General features: G+C 36.0%; 3 protein-coding genes across 3 annotated transcripts; all 3 read right to left on the bottom strand.

The window, feature by feature from the left end:
• Positions 1-1096: 1096 nt before the first annotated feature.
• LOC145618157 (uncharacterized) lies at positions 1097-4470 on the bottom strand. The gene is made up of 2 exons (XM_081672948.1): positions 3195-4470; positions 1097-1527 (listed from the first exon to the last, which is right to left on the bottom strand). Exon 1 carries the CDS (start codon positions 4413-4415, stop codon positions 3201-3203), a length of 1215 nt encoding a protein of 404 aa, XP_081529074.1. The 5' UTR covers positions 4416-4470; the 3' UTR covers positions 1097-1527; positions 3195-3200.
• A 999-nt stretch (positions 4471-5469) lies between these two features.
• Positions 5470-10981, bottom strand: LOC145618506 (transcription termination factor MTERF15, mitochondrial-like). The gene is made up of 2 exons (XM_081673281.1): positions 8643-10981; positions 5470-5924 (listed from the first exon to the last, which is right to left on the bottom strand). The coding sequence occupies exon 1, from the start codon at positions 9891-9893 to the stop codon at positions 8679-8681; it is 1215 nt and encodes a 404-aa protein (XP_081529407.1). The 5' UTR covers positions 9894-10981; the 3' UTR covers positions 5470-5924; positions 8643-8678.
• A 636-nt stretch (positions 10982-11617) lies between these two features.
• On the bottom strand, positions 11618-15859 carry LOC145617527 (putative serine/threonine-protein kinase PBL1). The gene is made up of 5 exons (XM_081672235.1): positions 15591-15859; positions 13744-14408; positions 13349-13606; positions 12941-13060; positions 11618-12492 (listed from the first exon to the last, which is right to left on the bottom strand). The coding sequence occupies exons 2-5, from the start codon at positions 14365-14367 to the stop codon at positions 11872-11874; spliced, it is 1623 nt and encodes a 540-aa protein (XP_081528361.1). The 5' UTR covers positions 14368-14408; positions 15591-15859; the 3' UTR covers positions 11618-11871.
• Between the last annotated feature and the right edge of the window lie 191 nt (positions 15860-16050).

Below are 16050 nucleotides of genomic sequence, written 5' to 3'. Positions count from 1 at the left end.
AAACCGTATGCATCACCGACTTATAATCTATCACTATTACAATTATCAATCACTGAACATAAAATCAAGCAGAAAAACGAATTACCTTGTCATTACCCAAACAGTCACAGTACTTGAGCTTCTCCACATAGATGTAATCCCCATTACTCACCTTAAATTGATGCAGTCCCACCTACATCCCAAAACAAAGTAAGAACCCAAATTAAACCTTAAAATCAAAACACACCCAATTTCAAACAAAAAGTACAAAATCATCAAAGGAGACCCAAAAACCACAAAATAATTTAAGGAGACCTAAAAACCACACTAAATTCTTGTTGCCTCAGAATATCAAAGTAAATAATACGTATCACAATTAAAGCATCAAAATAGACCTTTAAAATTTCTAATAGCTTCACTAATTGTAGCCATAGTTCAATAATCTAGCATAGAACAACCAAAAGTCGACTTACCTCACAATTAACTTAACGATAAACCCAAAACAGAAATTGATATTCGATGGTTTTGAAAAAAGTATCAGCATACCTCAGAAGATGCTTTCAATAAAATGGAGGAAAGAGAGCTTCAAGCTAATGGAGAATTAATTCTCTGCCTTCTTACATCAAAAGTCCCAAAAAAGAGGAAATTGACAACAAAATAAGCAAAAGATCAAACCCTTCTCCCCAAAAAACAATAAAACCCTAAAACAATTGCATCAAAATTAACTCTTCCTTTCAATTCAAAATATTAAAAAAAAAAAAAAAATCAAACAAAAAAAGAAAGGTGAAAGATGGAGCTTAGACATTGGGAGTGGAGGCCATGGATCCGGTCCTGTGAAGTTGTTGGGAAAGAGAGGAGGAGAGACAAAGAGAGTAGGAAGAGAGAGAGCCAAATGAGTGATGGTGGGGGAAAACGGGAGAGCAATAACAGCAAAATGTATTGGATGGCAGAACCGTAAAACAAACCTAGATGGAGGGTAAATATCATCTGCACACTGACCCACTGTTCATAAGAAACAGTGCTGGTGAACTTCTCACTTTTTAAAGAGTGTAGATTCTCCACCAAAGTCCATATCTACTTGAGCAAATACTAAAACATAAAGAGTTAGGAGCATCACTTGGGTCAGATGAGATTGCATTAGTATAGATGTGAATTACACTTAAATAGTTAAAACCATTTCCATTACAAAACAAGACTAACAAGACATTCTATAAAGTTCAAGAAAAGACTAATAAGAGACAATTTTCACTCCTATAAAGTTCACTCCTTACAATGGTAAGACTCATCATCTCCATGAGGAGTGATATACTAACTCTCGTCTCCATATACAACAAAAATGGAAATGTTGTCCTCGCTATTGGTCTCCATCATCATATCTAAAATAGATATCTTGCCTCTTAGGTCGTTGCTATGAATTGCATCGTTGCACCATTGAAGTATCTTTAATCAAGAAATCAATGATCATGACTAAAATCATGCAATGTACATCCTTAGCAGCCTTCTCAAAAAATTTCTACCATATCATGATCTACTCCCCCAGTCTGACCCCTGACAAAATTTGGATCGTAACTGGTCAGTTAGATCATATGCATCAGTTTAATCTGTATAAAAGAGATTCAAGAGAAATCTAACTTTATTAAAGGAGCAACATACAGTATCACACCGAAACAAAAAGAGAAAAGGTTCACAAAACCGCAAGTGTAGAAGAAGCGACATTCACAAAAACACTAAGCAGTATATGCTATATAAATAACAATAAAGCTTAAAAACAGAAAGCTAACAAAGTCAGGGAAGTCCAGCTTGACTGTATCAGCAATACAGCACCAGGCCTTAAGGACTCAAACAAAACCTTCAAGTTCTTGATAATAGTAAATTGAAATCTAAATGCAACAAAATCCTCAGCTAAAAAATATTAAAATACGGATGGTAAAAGGGCAGATATAACAGGAAATTAGAAGTTTAGAACAACACAGCCCGCAAGTAGCAATTAATAGATATCTAGCTTAGGTTGGAATAGGGTCTCAAATAAGAAGAGACATAAAAATAGGTTCAATTTGCCAATTTATACTCATAAATGAGATTGCTAAAAGGAACAATTCACAATTGAACCTTCTAACAGGAGCAATTCAAAAACGCACCAATATTTCCTCCTCAATAAATCCGGATAAGGCTTTGAATTCTCTCTTGACTATGATTTAGCTTATTCTAGTAAAAACTTACTTAGTATACATAATTGATCCTTTTAAAACTGCTATGGAAAACCAGCACAGGCTTACTCTTTCTAAGAGAAATAGGACAGTGATTCCTTATTTCAACAAGGAAAAATAGGCAAGAAAAGCCCAACAAAGCAATCACAGATTACAGTAACCAACATCTGCAAAAATAGGGTAAGATCAACCATACTTCCACAGTTATTTCCAAAACTTTAAGCAAATATCTCTAAATTGCAGACATTTTTTTTCCAGGAAAACAAAATAAACAAAATATGACGAGTTGGCAAAATACAATTGAATCACAGCCACCTTACTGACGAGGCAACTGACTAACAGAATGAATAGAAATTTAATTATTCCCTCCATCCTTCCTAAATAGGGCACACTTGGTTAAGGAATTGGGTTGTAAGATACTAAAATTATCCTTGATTATTTAAGAACCGAGAATAAGCATATATTGTAATAGTCCTGGTACAAGGAGCAACACTAGGAGACAAAACAAATTAAGACTAGGGACTTAGGGAGTGTGTCAGCATAGGACTGAATTTTGATACTCTTGAGCAGTAGAGGACAACCATTACTAATATAGGGTTATTTTGTAGTTTTACTTGACTAAAAAATGGAAGTAGCAAAGCAGTAGAAAGGTATGAGATTTGTATTGTGGTCTGTGGAATGAGCTCTTCTTTCATTATTACTACTACGTAGAAATAGGTTAAACATAAACTACAATGCATAATTAAAGGGTTAAGCTCTAAACTACAATGCATAATGAGGTCCAAAAGTTAACACAGGTACATTCAGGAAACCATAGCATAAGGATAAAGCTCTAAATCCCATCATAGCGGTTTTCAACATGATACATCAACAAGAATCACCAAGATGAGTAATAAAACCAAAGTTATTCCATCTATCTTTCAGTAGCTAGGAGGATGCATTAGAGTGTTTTTGGTGAGATTACTGAACCCAATAAATTAAATGCTACATGCTAAATTGCAGGCTTACCAAGCATCAAGTAGCTTTGGAATTTGTTTTTGATGATCCTAGAGTCAGCAACTCCAAACTAATACCTGCGTGTCGGGAATAAACTCCATGGACTTCCTTAAATGGTAGTACAAACTTCTTCAAGAATCGAGACTCGGTCATTGAAAGGAAAGATTCAAGAAGGTAATCCATCTTAATAAAACCTTTCTCCATCAATACAATGAGAGTCTTGTGTCTAGGCAATATCCGCTTCTCCAGACTATAAGCTAACAGGCTATACCTCTTTGACAAGTAACTAGGTTCGTAACCAAGCTCGTTCATAAGAAAATCCAACTTTTTCTCTATGGTAGCTTCAGAGAGTGCCAAAAGAAAAGGACTTGATGCTAAAAGAGTTGCAATATCAGACTCAGTCCACCCAAAACTTCTAAACACTTTTCGTTTCGACTCGATAGTCTTCTCACTATTACGGGTCAATAAATGGAGACCGGAATAGAAATGTGGAGACTCTCGAGAAATCCCCAATTCCTCTTCAACCTTAATCACTGCATTCTCAAAAAATTCGATATTCCGAACAAACGGGGATACATCCCTAAGTAGGTATTTCCGGATTGATTCAATGGGAATTCCATAACTCCGCAACAAAGCTACATTAGGCACCAACATTTTGGGTACACACGAAAGCCTCAAACCATTCGATTTTTTCAGAATTCTAATCACTAGGTGTTCACAACCCATAATTTCTCTCAAAGCTTGGATTGCAGGAACAATATTGGAATCTAAACCAATATAATATATAGAAGGATTGACCCTTATAAGCTCAGCAAAATCTGACTCAGAAAACCCCAAATCACGAAGAACTTGAGTCTTAGGAATTAGGGTTTTATCAACACTACACAACAAAATTTGGGGTTCAGAAACTACGACATTTCGAATATGTGATTGTTCCAATCCAATTTGTTTGAAGAACTTAACTACAGAATTAGCATTTTCATTGAAATAGAATTCACTGACATTTTTCCTACCTCGACGTAAGAGATTTTGAGCGAGCTTAGTGGAAGCGGAAAGAGCTTGTTGCTTGGTTAACCCTAGAAAATCAACCAAGTAATTGGTGAAACCAGAATTGACATCTGTTGTGATTGAAGATGAAGATGACGTTGAAGTTGAGTAGAGTACAAGATGACGGAATCCATGGATGAAGTTGAGAGCTTGGACGCCATTGAAGTTGCTGCGAATTTTGAGCATCCCTTCCAAACACCCTGTGTTTGTTGTAACTGTTGTGTTTGTTGTAACTGGAGTATATGTTATTTTTTCGAACCCAGTATTAAGGGAGTGGCCGAGTAGTTAGTTCCTAGGGGCTGGGGTTTGGTGGAGTCTTGATTGCTCCGAGTACGTCCGTTATATATTACGTGCAATTTTTAGGCCGTATATAATATTTTTTTAAAACAAAAATACTACTTAGGTTTGGTACTGGATTTAAAAAAAAAACGTAAAACATGGAGTATGTTAAAAGTGTTCATGTCATAAAAAAAAAAAATAAAAAAAATAGACAAATGGGAGATAGAAATGGTGGGATAAAAATATAAAAGAGGTTGTTATAACATGTGATAATATCGTGTGTTAACACGATCAAAAAGTGAAAAAAAATACTCCGTCATAAGGAAATGGTGTAATTAATATGCAATTTTTCAAAAAGAAAAATGGTACAAATAATATGCAGATTCTAACAAGGAAAATGTTACTATTAAAAAACGGAGAAAGTATGAAAATAGATGTTAAAAAAGTTGCGATTATTATGAAATAAACTGAATTAAATAGTGTTTACACATCTCCCTAACCAAACAAAACAAATTGCTAGAGATGTGGTGTTGAGTGTTGAGATCATTTACAATAGATAAGAAATTGTTTTGAAATAGTTATGACTTCCCCTAACCAATAGGTACAGAAATCCTCTGTCCCATTTTTCATGTTCCATTTGTGCTCCACTTAATATCATTGATTGTAATAATTATAAGGTCTCACTTCTCAAATTTTAAAAGGCAAATAAATATGTTAAGAACTAATCATATTTAGTGGAACACCAGTGGGACACAAATTATAGGACAGGTGATTTTCTCCCATAGTGTTGAAAGAGTCGAAAGTGCAATAAAAATATAAAAATAAATAAATAAAACAAACAAAAGAAGTACTTCCTATAATTTTGCAATACTAGTTAAGTTAGGCAAAGAAATCTAATCAAGTTAAGGGAGAAATTTGCTAGACAAGTTTTAGACAATTATCCGCCAAAGCCCACATCTACTTTACCAAATTCTTCAATATAAAAATTTAGGAGCATAACTTGTGCATAGATGTTAATTACACTATAACAGTTAAATCCATTTCCTTTACCATTACCTATAACTGATTACTTAACGGACGGCCAATTACACCCTTTAATACAAGATATTCTATAGAGTTCAAAACCAAGACTAATAAGAGAATTTCCACTCCTATACAGCTATACAGTTCTCTCCTTACAATGGTAAGATTCTTCATCTCCATATCCAAATTGGCCTCCAATGTCATCCTCACTATCGGTCGTCTCCACCCACCTTATCTAGCCTCCTAGGTCGTTGCTACGAAATGCATCGTTGCACCATTGAAGTATCTTCAATCAAGGAATCAATGATCACGACTCAACTCATGCAATGAACATCCTTGGCAGCCTTCTCAAAAAATTCTTACATATCATGATCTTCTCCCACAGTCTGACCCCTGACAAAATTTGGATTGTAACTGGTCAGTTAGATCATATGCATCAGTTTAATCTGTATATAAGAGATTAAAGAAAAATCTAAGTTAATTGAAGGAGCAACATACAGCATCACACAGAAAGAAAAAGAGAAAAAGGTTAATAAAACTGAAAGTGCAGAAGAAGCAACAGTCACAAAAACAATAAAGCTTAAAAAGAGAAAGCTACCACAGTCAGAGAAGCCGCTTACTTTATAGCTGAATCAGCAATTCAGCACCAGGCCTTAATCAAATAAAATTTTCAAGTTCTTGATAATTGTATCTTGAATTCTAAATGCAACAAAAAAAATAAACCCTCAGCTTTAAAATATTAAAATACAGATGGTAAATAGGTAGATCTAGCAGTACATTAGAAGTTTAAACTACACAGGAACACAGCTTGCAAGAAGCAGATAGGCCATTTATAGATAGCTTAGGTTGGAATAGGGTTGCAAATAAGGAGAGAGAAAAATAGGTTCAATTTGCCAATTTCTAATCATAAATGAGATTGCAAACAGGAGCATTTCACAAATGAATTTTCTAACAGGAGCAATTCACAAACGAAACAATATTTCCTCAGTACATTCGGATAAGACTTTGAATCCTCCCTTGACTATGATTTATTGCTAGCTAGCTTCTTTTTTTTTTTTTTTGAAAGGTTGCTAGCTAGCTTATTCAAGCAAAAACTCTTACTAAAAGTATACGTAATTGGTTCTTTTACAAACAACTAGGGAAAACCAGCAAAGGCTCACACTTTCTAATAGAAATAGGACAGTGATACTACATTCCAAAAAGCAAAAAAAGGCAAGAAGAGCCCAGCAAAACAGTCACAGATTATAGATTCCAATATCTGCAAAAGATAGGCGAGACAGCCACAGGTCCACAGTGATTTCCAAATCTTTAAGCAAATATCACTAAATTGCAGACATTTCTTTTCCAGGAAAGCAAAACAAACAAAATATGGTGTCTTTGCAAAACGCAATTGGATCACAGCCACCTTGCTGATGAGGCAACTGACCAACAGAATGAATAGAAAGTTAAACATTCCCTCCATCCCTCTATAATAGGGCTCATTTGGTAAGTGGAATTATTCAGGAATTGGGTTGTAAGATACTACATATCCTTGATTGTTCAAGAAGATTTAAGAATAAACACATATCTGATTATATACTGTAATAGACCCAGTGTAAGGAACAGCATTATGAGACAAAACTAATTAAGGAAGCACTAGGGACTTAAGGAGTGTGGCAACATAGGACTGAATTTTGATACTCTTGAGCAGTAGCGGACAATTATTATTAATATTAAGTTATTATGTAGTTTTGCTTGAATATGAAAGGGAATTAGCATAGCAGTAGAAAGGTATGAGCTTTGTATTGTGGTCTGTGGAATGAGAGAGAATGGCAACCTCGGGTAACTAAGTGATAACCAAGTTATCAAAGAGAGTAATAATAGCCTAAAGCTATTTACCTATCATTTGTAACCTCTTTTGCCATTATCAATCAAAACTTCAAGCTTTCGTTTATATTTATCTGCCTTGTTAAATCAGAAATACAAAGTCAGATAAGCAGTGTATTACATATATCATGCACACAGGAACAGATCTCAGCACTAACACACAAACAGTTTCTGATTATCTTGTAAAAAGACTCAACTTACATTTTCTACAAAACACTAACTGATCATGCCTCTCTTCCATGCTGAAATTTCCTAAAACACAGACATACTAAGAATCAGCAATACCTCTACTAGTATACAACAATCGTAGCCTGCCTCTTTTCAAGTAGTTACACAATACATAAAGCAATCACGTCAGCACACCAAGTAATTTGTTGGGCACTGATCATATGTGAATAGAGTGATAAGAGCCTAGTAGTAAGGATAATATGGGAAGATTCATAATTTAATCTACTAGTATGGAAATTTGACCTATTACTTTGAGAGTTGAGACATACCAAACTGGAAACGTGGCCAGTTAGAAGGAAAAGAGAATAAGTCAGGTACAATAAAGCAAGCTTCTTTAACAACCCAATTTCCAACTGCATGCAACATAATATACTTTATATACCCAGCCAGCTAATACTTAATCCCTCCTCCCACCCACCCACCCCCCCTCAACTCACCCCACCCACCCCCCCCCCCCCCCCCCCCCCCCCCCACTTCTCAGCCTCATTTGCATTAGGTTTGAATAAGGGTTACCAAATTAATTGATCAAAATGCTATACATAACTACATACGTCTGCCAATACTTTCCAAGTAACCACCCCCTCCCCCTGGAAAAAGAAATTATGAAATCAGTAGATAGGTAAGTCAATAAAAAACGAACTATTATAATAGTCCCGAATCCGGATTAGCCCAAAGGATGAACAGTGTGGAAACACCAAAAAAGAAATGAAGCACAGGAGAATGTAGCAATTGTAGGCTTGTAGCCAAGACAATGCTATACAAGATTGTAATTTGAAAGTTCGAGTTCTTTTATGAGTACCAACAATTCAGACATATTGAAGAAACACTAGTAATCAGCTATTACAGAGATATCTAGCATTTGACAACAAAGACTCTTCAACAGAAAATTCACTACCAAGAGCAACTAATTGACTAATTCTATCATCAGTTTTTGTAGTTTCATCTGCGATAACAAAAAGAAGGTATGGCCCAAATGAAAAATCAATCATACTTCATATATTGTACAATGCACTTTACCTATCAACCAACAGCAATTGATAGCTGATATCATCTTCAGGGCTTGTCACCTGCTCTTACTTCATTTGAACGTTTCACAGAAGAATGACCTCTAAGTTTAGCTAATTCTTTAGCATAAACTTCACGGATTTCCTCAAATGGGAGCACATACCTGTTCAAGAAGTGTGGCTCTGACCGGTTTAAAATAGTATATAGAGCGTGATCCTTTTTAATCAAACCTTTCTCTTTCAGAGCCAAGAGGACTCTATTCCGTGGTATAATTCTCTTTTCCAGACTATAACTTAACAAGACACCATGAGACATCACATAATCAGGGCTAAAACCCAGTTCCTTTATCAGATATTCCAACGACCTCTTGATCCTAGCTTCAGACAACCCCAACAACATTGGATTTTTCCCACCAAGGGCTAAAACATCTGATCTCATACACCCAAAGTTCTCAAACATTCTAATCTTTGATTCAAAATTCTTTTCACCAAGGGAAGCCATCAAATGAACTCCATCCAAGAACCTCGACGAATCACGAGGAATACCCAAATATTTTTCAGCTCTAATCAAGAAACCCTTAAACTTTTCAGTTATCCTTAATAAAGGGGACTGTGATTGATATGAAAAGCGTTTACGAATTAAGTCAATGGAGACTCCATAACTCCGCAACAAAGCAACATTGGATATCAGATTGTTACTCATACCACTAATTGATGTCCAATGTGATTTCTTCATAATAGAAATTACATTTTCATAATTACCCATAACATCCTTCAAAGCTTCAGTTGCCCTAACAAATTGAGGGTGACAATTGAGTAATACATAAGGATTAACAGAGACAACCTCAACGAAATCGGGTTTCGAAAGCCCAATTTTCAGAAAATGATCAATTTTAGGTTTTAGGGTTATATCAACTCTACAGAGCAAAACCCTAGGATGAGCAGATACAACAATTCGAATCTGGGAATCGTTAAATCCATTTTGCCTAAAAAATTCAACAACTAAATCAAAATTAGAGATGAATTTTGAGCTACTCACCCCATGTTTAAGTTTATTGACTCGAGGATGTTGTTCGAATTTGGCGGAAGTGTAGCGAGCTTGTTGCTTGGAAAACCCTAGATGATCAACCAAGTAATTCGCCAAAAAGGGGAATTTTTTAATGGAGGTTGACGAAGAAGATGAATAGAATAGTGGATTATGGAAATTATAGATGATGAAATTGAGAGCTTTGACGCCATTGTTGTTGCAGCAAAGCTTGAGCATCTTACTAGCCGTTAAGGATGATTTGTTATGGAGGGAAACACAAATATGGAGGTTTTTTTTTTTTTTTTTTTTTTTTTTTTTTTTTTTTTTTTTGTGAAGCCGAGGGCAAGCCCCAAGAGAAAGCAAAGCTAGGAACTACAAGAAAAACAACTATAAGAATAAGAAACAAAACAAACAAAATAAAAGACACTATCCTAGCACAAAACTAGGCCTTATTCTCCGGCACCATCCTAGGTAAATGTATAGCTTTATACAAGTACGCCCTTATTAATTCTTGGGTCCAATACAGGTTCTCTAAAGGGAGGCAGCATACCACGCCTCTTTATTACCTTTTTTTTCCCCACCCCCATCGTCCTTAACTGGATTGTCAACTGGAGTCTTTTCTCTCCCATCACCTTCAATTGAAGAGGTATGAGGCTCCCCATCCCTCCATCTTTAGAAGAGGTATGAGGCCCCTCACTCCCATCACCTTGAAAAGAAGGGGTAGGAAACAGAGAGGAGGCAGGGGGGATCGCTGCTGCGAAGTGGATGTGGTGTGGACTGCTTATTGAGGATTACGGAGGGAGCAACTTCGGTGGCTGGAGGCCGGTAGCTTTGTGCTAACCGACTATCCATCTCCCGCCACTGTCTCAACTCCTTTATTAGATAATCTTTTTTGAAGTCAATGGTTAGATCAAGATCAATGTTATCGAGCACCTGAAAATGTCTTGATACAGTATGTGGACGATGATATTCCACAAAATTGTAGCAGAACAAAGGCCCAATGAATGTACAACAATTTGATCATGCAGGTAGTCGGACAACAATTCCGGAGTGTAAGGATGAATTCTATATCCTATGTCCAATAAAAAAGGAAATCAAAATATGGGTAATGATATTCTATATTTTAATTTCTTTTTATTGGACATAGGATATAAAATGACATCCCTAAAAAAAATACAAGAAAAGACCATACTAAATACTTCCTTGCCATTCAGATATAAAACCGTGGAAAACCCTCATAATTGGAGTTGAAATTTGAAGTTCTATGCCATGATTTTAGAGAATTATGATTAGAAATTATAAATGGCGGACATTTTTTTTTTAAACACAAAATGGCGGACATAGCTATGTTTTACGAAGAAAGTGATATAAAAAAGGAAGGAGAAAGGACGAATAGGGGGTGGATGGGTCACAGCTGTAACTCTACGTCAGATTTTTTTTTTTTAAAAAAAAAGTTATCAGATCACGTGAGAGATAGGAGAAATCTACTTCTTTGGACACACTCACACCTCATTCTCCACTTTGTTATTGTTTTACTTAAGGACTTGTTAGTACACTATTAACATAATTTACTTTTTTTTTGGAACGGGATTAACAAAATTCAATTTAATATTAATGAAATTCTAATAATTTTGTAATGTACGATTTATTTGTTTTAAAATATATATATATATATATATGATTTGTCCCTGCACCCGTGTCCAAATTTTAGACAGTGTCCCCGTAGCCTATAATTTTGAAAATTGCAGAATTGGATACTTGGACATGTGTCCGTGTCCGAAACCCGTTCCCGAGTCCAAGCAACATAGATTTACCATATGAAATTTGCTAAATGAAGTTAACGACTTAAAATTGGAAGGGAGTATACCATTTGCAGTGTGATTATTGAGGCCGACTTGACTGACTCAAGAGTCAAGAGCTCAGGGTGATCAAGCTAGAAACAAACGAGGGCAAGGGCGAAAAAATCGTAAGAAAACCACATTTCTCTCATAAACTGCAGCATATTGTAGAGGGGTTACACTCGAACTCGATATCTACAAAACCACTATCCTCCAAGGCTATTCATGAGGCATGTGGTATAGGAGGGGAACGCCATATTTATACTGTATAATAAATCATGTATAACTCGAAAAAAGATAAAACCCAAAGAAAAAAAAAAAAAAAAAAAAAGATACGAGGACGAAGAAAATGGGGGGAAAATTCAAGATATTAACAATCAGAACCCTTCAACACTAGATCTTCGGAATCCCACTGATGATGATGATTTTCGGGCCTCTTGCCGTTCAATGTCATCCAATGAAAGAAGTGAAGAACAAGCACGAGGAGGAAGTGATAAGGGCAAGGTGAATGGCCTTGTTGGAGAGACGGAAGAGGTGTTGGCCCTAGATGGTGAGGGGTGAGAATAACTTTGGCGAGGTGGTAGACTGGGTGATCGAAACATCTGCTTTCCAGTAACAGTTCCTGGTTCTTGAAGAGGAAACCGGCAGGAATGTTTCATATCTTGTATGGATTTAAGGTTCTCCACGACTGTTCTCATCGTGGGTCTCTCTGAAGGGTCCTTCTGAAGACATTTTTGAGCTATATCAGCAACTGTTTTTGCTGCTTTTATGGGAAATCGCCCTTTCAGCTGAGGGTCCATTATTAAGGAGAGCCTACATTCATCGGCAAGGAATGGCCAACTCCATTTGACCAAGTTCCTCTCCTCTTTGGATCGTCGACTATCCATATTCTTCCGTCCAGTGAGAACTTCTAGGAGAACTATCCCGAAGCTGTAAACATTGCTTTTAGGGGTGAGTAACCCTTTCTCCACAGTCTCCACAGAAAGATTTCCTAGTGCCTGAAAATCAGGAAGCAAAACTTGTTACCACTTTTAGATGAATGGTTTCGTAAAACAAAAACCACATTCCTCTACACGATGATGGTTCAACCAAACTAAAGGATATTATTTGTGTTCATCCTTAGTACGCAGGGTTATTGAGGCAAGCAGAATATAATAGGTAAAAATCATCACTATGAAATCTAGAATCTGTATCCATCAGGGAAAAAAACACCCCATATAGAAATCCAAGGTTGTCGATTAGGGAACAAATGATTAGTATACTTAGTATATTCTCAACTCAATCTCATGGTTCTAGAGACTATTTCAAAATGGTTTGTATAGCAATATGAGACAAACAATAAGTTATTTTTATGTTTATCACTTTTAACCTGCAAATCTGTAAACATCAACAACAAGAGTATGACCTATTATACCAAGAGCAATTGCAGTATTACTCAATACTCACCGAAGAGGTATTGGAGACATCTGTTTCTGGAAGGAGGCCAACACAGCCATATCCTGAAAGCTTTGCACTAAAATCCTTGTCAATCTGAATATTTACCGCAGTAAATTCGTTGTACATTGCCTGCAGAAGTAGGAAGATAGCTTTCATCAGACATGCAAGCTTTTACTCTCTTTAACAACTGAGATCAATCGATTTTGTCAACAATGAGACAATCAGACAAATAGAGACAAATCCTGAAACCTTTTACTATAAAAAACTTGATTGCTACACTCTAAAAAATTTCTCTGAAAGTTTCAAAGCATAATTGTCACAAGGCTAAGTGTTTTTGTGAGTATATAATATGCTCCAATAGACAGCAAACATTGATTATATTCATATAATGCCGGCATGGATATAAATTGCAATTACCTGGAATGGACCTTGTTCATGTAAGAAGGTAAGTCCTTGAGCGGCACATAAAGCTACTTTTACTCTTGTATTCCAATCAATCGGAGGGCCATCTGATCTACCATATAATAACCGATCTAAGCTTCCATGGTGTAGCCTTTCATAGACCAATATCCTCTGGTCAGAGCCATCTCGTGCATGATAACCAAGCAACTTACATAGGTTGGGATGTTGAAGAGATGCAAGTGTGTTCACCTCACTCACAAAATCCCTTAAACCCTATAAAACCCAAACAACAGTGTGTTAGTAAAAATCCACAAAAGAGCTTGCTAAGTAAAATATCCTCAAAAATGTTGACGATTATAGTCTCAATGCATGCATATTAATACATGCTAAAACAAACAATTTCAAATTACCTGAGCTGTAGGGTAAAAACGGGTAACAGTGGCCTCAATCTTTCTCGCACTAGAAGAAACATCGCAGAAGGAAGCCTTAAACATGGTTGAAGAAAGACTCTCGGATGTACAAGTTTCTGATGAAATACTGTGGCAAGCAGATGTAATTTCTTCATAGGAAAAGTTTCTTAGTGTTCCTGATGGGGGTAGAGGCAGTGGACCTGAAGCGCAAGAAGGGGCACTGGAATTTCTCACTTTAAAGCTCCCTGTACTTTTCAGGGAACCAGAAACATGAGGCGAAGGAAGCGGGAGAGGCTGTGGACTAGGTGACCTTTGTTCTTGTGGTAATAGTGATTGGGATTTCGACTCTTCTCTCTCTTCACATTCAGTTGATGACAACTCTCTATCTCCATGAAAACTTGATGGCGCAGAAAGTGCACGCATCCTATTACTAGTCAATTTTTCTGTGGGTTGAGCAGGCTGCCCTCGGGTGCGAAAACTTGGGGGGGCTGATTGCAGGGCATGACTGCGGATTTGTGGTTCAGGAAGGGTTGTTGGTGTACTTTCCTGGGGGAGTACACGTTTGATATGTACACTATGATCAGTCTTCTTCTTTTTACCTTTTAAGACTGTGAAACAACCCATTTTATTCACAACTCTTCAAGCATGTAACTCAATCTAGAATCCTGTGACACATGCGAAATCAGAAAATGAGCATCGACCAAAAAACACCATTTGGTATCAATTACAGAAATCTCACCACACCAAACAACAGCAAAATTGAATACATTTTACAGCATACAGGTACAAACAACAATAATGTCAAAGCCTTAATCCTAATAGGATGGAACCGATGGAGCCGGCTACACAAATGTAAAATAAGAAGTCAAACCGAGAATGATGCCTTATGCCCTTATCTAATAACCAAAGCTCCTAAACTACAGCCAAGAAACCTAAAGTTTGTGGCATTGCCTCTTACATCTCAATAAACTACTTACATTCAATCAATAACATCACCTATCCTAAAAGACAACAAATTAGAACCAATTAAACATTCCTATGCCCCAAGATGAACACAAAAATCGGAAAACTCGATCAACCTCATTCACATCAGTCACTCAACCAGATTAAAACTCCATGTATGTTCAAATTAATAGCACTAAACTACAACAGAATCCAGAAATAAGTTAGGAGCTTAACACCAAATTAAGGAGCTTAACACCAAATTATTCCATTAATTCTCAACACCATACTGCCCCACTCACCTCTGATTTAAAGATGAACTGAATGTAAAAAAAAATAAAAAAAAACATCCATGAATAGATATTGAAAAGTATCACAAGCAAACAAGTACTCATTCAAAAAGCATATTAATTCCAAATTAGAATTGTCAAAGTTTTTATCCATTCAAGTATTCAACTGTAACTCCCCCTGAAAATCCGCCAGCAAAAAGTTAAAACGAATCTGAATAACCTGTAGGTTATTACAGCAAGTACACTATCAATATTCATCATTAACACATAACCCGATACCCGAGATCGAATCCCGTCTACATCAGTACCCTTTGTAACTCACTGTACAACCAAAAGAGGGGGAAACTAAGAATACCCAGATCCAAAATACACCCATAAATCATCCTGAAAAACAAGATTAATGACAAAAACCCAAAATTGAACTAATCTACTACAAACCCCAAATTAAAAGAAAATTAAGATAACCATAAACTCCAAATAAAAAATAAAACCCCCAATAAGTATAATGGATCAAATTAGCAGCTCACTTTAATTAAATTAAATGTAAACAAATTGCACAACTTTAATTGAACAAATTAATCCAAAAAAATACAAGGAAAATTAGAAGAAACGTACCTTAAATTAGCTAACTTTATACAATCAAAGCTATGATCTTTATTGGTGAGGAAGTAGAAAATGAGATGAAAAATTAAAAACCCAACAAGTCAAATGAAAGCTGATGAAGAAATGAGGAAAGGTCATAAAGATTTTTCCAAATGCCAGAAAAAAAAAAGGGAAAATATACAAGTACTAGTAATACTATGAATTGAACAAGTTTCGGAGTGGAGGAAAGATAGAGAGAGAAAGTAGAGAGAGAAAAGGCGGACCCAATAAGGCAGTGGTCAAACCTACCATAAGAACTTGGATTTTTAAATACCTTTTTTTAAATTAATTTAATATTTTTATGAAATTGATTTTCTTTTTTTTTTTTGGAAGAAAATTATAGAATAGGAGTATTAATTATGAAGGATTTGTATTGTGTATTTAATAAATTTAGTGTGATTGCATCATTAAATTTGATGAAGTAAAAAGAGGT

Source organism: Chenopodium album, chromosome 26 (genome assembly GCF_948465745.1).
Source record: "Chenopodium album chromosome 26, dcCheAlbu1.1, whole genome shotgun sequence".
NCBI lineage: Eukaryota > Viridiplantae > Streptophyta > Magnoliopsida > Caryophyllales > Amaranthaceae > Chenopodium > Chenopodium album.
The sequence above is the reverse complement of the archived record's forward strand: the minus strand, read 5'-3'. Positions and strand labels throughout refer to the sequence as shown.

Bases quoted from the DNA above. Each gene is read 5' to 3' on its own strand.
- LOC145618157 (XM_081672948.1), bottom strand. From the start codon at position 4,415: ATGCTCAAAATTCGCAGCAACTTCAATGGCGTCCAAGCTCTCAACTTC.
- LOC145618506 (XM_081673281.1), bottom strand. From the start codon at position 9,893: ATGCTCAAGCTTTGCTGCAACAACAATGGCGTCAAAGCTCTCAATTTC.
- LOC145617527 (XM_081672235.1), bottom strand. From the start codon at position 14,367: ATGGGTTGTTTCACAGTCTTAAAAGGTAAAAAGAAGAAGACTGATCAT. The intron at 13,607-13,743 runs GTAATTTGAAAT...TGGGTTTTATAG, and splicing joins GTTTTTACCCTACAGCTCAG to GGTTTAAGGGATTTTGTGAG. The intron at 12,493-12,940 runs GTGAGTATTGAG...CCTGATTTTCAG, and splicing joins ATGTCTCCAATACCTCTTCG to GCACTAGGAAATCTTTCTGT.